This window comes from Juglans microcarpa x Juglans regia, chromosome 3D (genome assembly GCF_004785595.1).
Source record: "Juglans microcarpa x Juglans regia isolate MS1-56 chromosome 3D, Jm3101_v1.0, whole genome shotgun sequence".
In the NCBI taxonomy this organism is placed as follows: domain Eukaryota; kingdom Viridiplantae; phylum Streptophyta; class Magnoliopsida; order Fagales; family Juglandaceae; genus Juglans; species Juglans microcarpa x Juglans regia.
The window spans coordinates 8,730,855-8,736,249 of record NC_054598.1 but is presented as its reverse complement, the minus strand read 5'-3'; the positions used below and the strand labels follow the sequence as shown (position 1 = coordinate 8,736,249).

At 37.5% G+C, this 5,395-nt stretch overlaps 1 protein-coding gene across 1 annotated transcript; it reads left to right on the top strand.

Annotated features, from left to right (window-relative positions):
* Positions 1–1,154: 1,154 nt before the first annotated feature.
* On the top strand, positions 1,155–5,395 carry LOC121255755 (F-box only protein 6). The gene is made up of 2 exons (XM_041156250.1): positions 1,155–1,542; positions 3,913–5,395. Exons 1-2 carry the CDS (start codon positions 1,403–1,405, stop codon positions 5,156–5,158), a joined length of 1,386 nt encoding a protein of 461 aa, XP_041012184.1. The 5' UTR covers positions 1,155–1,402; the 3' UTR covers positions 5,159–5,395.

The window sequence follows — 5,395 nt, the reverse complement described above, 5'->3', positions numbered from 1 at the left end:
AAAAATTTGAATAAAAATAATATAAAGTTAAAAAATTATTTGAATATAACTTTTTAATATTAATTTTATTTTAAATTTTAAAAAAATAATATTATTTTTTATGTTTTGTTTGAGAGTTTGAAAAACTATAATAATTAGATAATTATTAGATGAAAAAATTAAAAATTTGTGTTTAAAAATATTTTATATTTGAGAAGAAAATATCTGAAAATATCTTTTTTTTTTTATATATATAATAGAATGTCTAAAAATACTTGAAAACAATAATGTTACCGAGCAGAGCCTTATAGTTTAGTACAACTCAATTGTCAATTTCTTAGCAGGCCTCCTCTTTATGGTTCGCTAACCCCAGAAATAGTAAACAAGGATAAGGCCACAAGTGACTTTTACCAAAGAGTAATACTAGTGCTACCCAAAGGTGTCCCGACACTGCCTACCGATAAGTGCATTTTGCACTCTTTAATTTTGTGTATTTTTTTAAGTATTTTTAAAATTATTTTAATAGTTATTTAAAAAAAATTACAAATTATTAAAAATCACTTTTAATCATTAAATTTTAAAAAAAAAAAACAATCGAGAGAATCCCTAGATGAATATAGCTTTTTCCTTTATTAAATGCTCACTTAAGATCCCTACAAGTATGAATTCCTATTGGCTAGTATGAATTCCTAAAAGAATAGTGGTGTCCTTTTATTTATTTATTTATTTTTTTCACTTTAGAAAAGAGTTGGCTTAGATTATGTAAGATGACTAGCCAAATAAAGATAGTAAAAACTTCTTCAATTGAGTTAGAACTTATGCGCGTTCTTCACTAATTTAATACACATTTATTCAAGAAAAAAGCATTTATGAAATAAAGCTTTAAAAATGGCTTTCAAGTGAGCTTAGGGTTGGTTTATGCAAATGGTAGTTTCCTTATTTTTCTCCACCCAATTTATCCTAATGATCTTCCAATGGACGGGGGATTTTTTATTGGTGGAAATAAAAGCGTTAGAGTTGGTAGTCTTGGAATTTCACAAAAGCGGGTTGGAGATAAAAGTGGACCGACCCGATCCGCAAGGAGAAAAAAAAGAAAGAGGAAGGGGGGCAAAAGGGTAAAATTGCAAGGGTGAAAATGAAGTAAAACAACACAATACGGGATAACGAGAGAGAGCGCAAGCACTACTACAACGTTGCGTGGGAATTGGGGGTGGTGGTCAGGACTCAAGGTCAGGTCAGCATAATTACCACTTATCGACAGGGCCTGCAACAGAGACACAGAGAGAGAAAGAGATCGAAGAGGGAGGACTTGTTGTCCTTGGTGGTTTTATTTTGTATTTTTTTATTTCTTGGGTTTCTTAGTTTCTTTCGTTGAGAGAAAGAGAGAGAGAGAGAATCGGGGTGGGTGGCCATTGGCTGGGTCATGGAAGAGCTGGCCATGCTCAGGCAGCTCGTCGGTCAGCTTCAAGAGCTATTGGAACTCTACGGCTCTCGTCCTCCTCATCCTCTTCAACCTCTTTATCCACTGCCTCTCTCCCAACTCCACTCTCAGCAACACAACAGGTCTCTTCCCCTTATCTCTCTCTCTCTCTCTCTCTCTCTCTCTCGATCTTTGCGGGCTTTTCCAAAATCTATGCTGTGTACCGACTATTTATGCGATTTATTTATTATTCTGTGAGATTTTACTTTTACTTCTCTTTGGAGGTGGGGATATGCGTTCTTCTGAATAGGCATTCTGCTTTCCTTAACTTGTTTGATTTCTTCTCGTTTTGTTTGTGAATTGTGTTTTGTTCTTAGTTTCTTGGTGAGTTTGGTAAGTTAAATTGTTTTGTCATACTTCTTTCATTATAATGTTACCCTTTTTCTCTTCCTTTTTTTCTACAAGAAAAAAAGTTGCGCTTTTCAGCTCGAAAACTTGGGTCAAAATCGTTCTAATTGACCAATAACTTTGTCCGTATGACTAGATTTCTGTAGACATCCGTGCCGTTATGTGCTAGCTGGTTATGCAAGACTTTTAATTAATACGTGCAATGCAACTCAATCCGAAATCCACTCTCGATGTGAAATCGATGACAGACAATTTTAACCATGCCCAATTCACCATTTTCTTTCCTCTTACTCAGGAATTAATCATTTACATAAGCGGAGTCATCAACGATTTTAAAGTAAAAAGTCTGAACGAAGATGTTTGAATTGTTTAATTAGGTTTGGTTGACTCGAGTGGTTCATTACATCAAACTGGTTATGTATACTAAATGAGGAGTTCATAATTTTGAGCTCTGGCTATCTTCTACTTAAGGTGGAGCGTCCTTGTATTCTTTTAGTGCATAGACTTACCACCTATCATCCCTGCCCCTCTCCTGACAAGCTAAAAAAATTAACATGAAAGAAGAACTGTAAAAACTAGGTGTTGGCTATGCCTGTATTATCTTGGAGTTGTTGACTTGTATCCCCATACACAATGAATATCAGACTCGGACAAGTTGTGTGGAACACAGTGGAAGTAGTTTCAGACCATAATTACTTTCAACGTCACAAATTCCTTTAGACTCTTGCTCACAAACTTCTGGCAAGGACTAATAGAATTGATACTGAGCTTCAAGAAAATTGCAAACTATTTATCTCAGCAACTGAATTTTTTACAACTGTTTAACATCGTTAGATTCGCTTCTTCCTTAGCATGCCCAAGCTGTTGTCACTTAGACTATCTCTAGCCTGGTAGAAAGCATGCGACAAAGGATAGAAAAGGGAGAAGTTTGGTTTGTCTGAAAGAGTTAGAGAAAAAGGAAATGTTTTGTTGGTTTTACACCCATTACACATTGATGCATACTTTTTCTCTCTCCTATTTTTTCCATTTCGTCCCAAATTGTTTGGAAGACAAAATGGTTGGTTAGAGGGGAAGGAAGTCCCTCCGTCCCACTTCTTTTGTTTCCACCCAATAAAAAAAAATCCCTGAATAATTGTGGATGTTGTGCCAGTTATATCTCAGTTGCTCAACATTGCATTTTCAATTATTTTTTTTGTTGTGTTTGTAGGGGAGTTTCCTTTGTTTTGTTATGTTTTGACATCATTTTCACTAGGTTTCCTATTAGGTTACAAACTGTTCTTCCCATTTCCTTTATTTCATATATTTTTGCCTGGGTATTCTTCCCTTTCATTTCCTTAGGTGATCTTCTTTCCAAGCATGTTGATATATATCTTCTCCCTCCAAATAGTTATATTCCATTTTGCTTTTGAAATACACATGTGATCAGTGCAGTGATTTCTTGATGAGAAATGATTTGTACAAGCCCCAAATAGACAAGCCTCATACAAGCCTTTGTAAAAAAGTAGACCCCACTTTAAAAAAGTGTAAAAAAAACTATTATTTATTAGTGGGACCCATTGTTTTATAAAAGGCTTGTATGGGGCTTGTCTATTTGGGGCTTGTATCTAGCATTACTCATCCACCTTGTTTTCCTTCCTCTTGAGTTTAAGGATATCTATAACGATAAGGACCACTGAATAATTGTAGCATGGGTGAAATGATAGAAGTTGTATTTAATGTTTTAACTTCATCTCAAGGTATAATGATTTGATAGATGTTCAAAAGTATACTCTTCAAAACTCGATAGAAGTTCGGGAGACTATATTATAGTCTCTTCAGTTCCTGTTCAACTTTTATGTTTTAGTTTGACGCTCATCTTTATAGAAGTTCTTGTAAATGCTACGTAAATAAATAGCAGTCTTTAATGTATTTTAACATGTAAAAATTAATGCTTTTTACTTTGTCATGAATTTTCCAGCATTCAAATTCAAACATTTCATTGGCTTTTATATGTGTCCTTTTTCTTTCCTTTTCTGTGAAATTATTTGGCTCATATGGTTTGGCATGGGCACAGCAATTCACCTCCAATAGAAGATATACTGATGACTTCATCTTTCTTTACACAGGTGGTGCTTCCTCAATGTCGATGATGGTTCTACAGATGATTACTACAGTCTTATAATGGCAGCTGGAAAGTCTGGAAGTCTCAAGATGTTGGAGCCTTACAAGCCTCCACCTGCTAAGAAATTGCGGAAGGAGCGGACCCGGGGAAAATCATCCAGGACCGCCAATTCAGTTGAGGTGATGGAACAACAAATTTGGAAGGATTTTCCAGAAGACTTATTTGAAGCTGTTATTGCAAGACTTCCCATTGCTACTTTCTTCCGCTTTCGCTCAGTTTGCCAGAAATGGAATGACTTACTGAACTCTCAAAGTTTCTCTCAGTACTGTGCCCAAGTGCCACAAGGCAATCCCTGGTTTTACACCATTACCCATGAAAACGTGAATTCTGGAGCTATGTATGACCCTTCCTTGAAGAAATGGCACCATCCCTCCATTTCTTCTCTACCAAATAAAATTATCATTTTGCCAGTGGCTTCAGCAGGGGGCCTGGTCTGTTTTCTGGATATTGGTCATAGGAACTTCTACGTATGCAATCCTCTGAGTCAGTCTTTCAAAGAGTTGCCAGCTAGATCAGTTAAGGTCTGGTCTCGTGTTGCAGTGGGGATGACTCTGAATGGGAATTCAACCATTGAGGGCTATAAGATCCTGTGGGTAGGGTGTGACGGGGAGTTTGAAGTTTATGACTCAGTAAAGAACTCTTGGACCCGTCCAGGAAACATGCCCTCTAGTATTAAGCTGCCGTTATCCCTGAACTTCCGGTCACAGGCTGTTTCCAGTGATGGAACACTTCACTTCATGCGTTCAGCTCCTGAAGGGATTGTGTCCTATGATATGGCAACTGGAGTTTGGAAGCAGGACATAATCCCAGCCCCGCTACATCTGACCGACCACACACTTGCCGAGTGCGGGGGCCGGATCATGCTTGTAGGGCTGCTGACAAAGAATGCAGCCACGTGTGTTTGCATATGGGAGCTGCAGAAGATGACGCTCTTGTGGAAGGAGGTTGACAGAATGCCAAACATATGGTGCTTGGAGTTTTACGGAAAGCACGTTAGGATGACTTGCTTGGGTAACAAAGGCTTGCTCATGCTGTCCTTGAGATCAAAACAAATGAACCGATTGGTTACTTATAATGTATCAAGCAGGGAATGGCTGAAGGTTCCTGGGTGTGTGGTGCCACGTGGGAGGAAGCGGCAGTGGATTGCGTGTGGCACTGCATTTCACCCTTGCCTGACTGCTGTTGCTTAAGTTCAGTTTCTCGCAACAGTGTCTAATGAGTTTTTCATTTCAGCACTGGTTTAATGCATGGTTGGCTTAAGCTTTTTCTGCAAATTAGTTTCAGCCACATTTTCATTGTTGTTTAAGTTCAAAAGTTGGTACTATGGGTTCTGTGATGATCAGCTTTCCTTTTTTCCATGTACAAACTTGACAAAAGGTACTATTTGGTTTAAGAAAGCATGGTCCAGAATGCCTATTTCTCAGTCA

Coding starts and splice junctions, on each gene's coding strand:
- LOC121255755 (XM_041156250.1), top strand. CDS start 1,403: ATGGAAGAGCTGGCCATGCTCAGGCAGCTCGTCGGTCAGCTTCAAGAG. Junction 1,543..3,912: donor CACTCTCAGCAACACAACAG/GTCTCTTCCCCT, acceptor TTCTTTACACAG/GTGGTGCTTCCTCAATGTCG.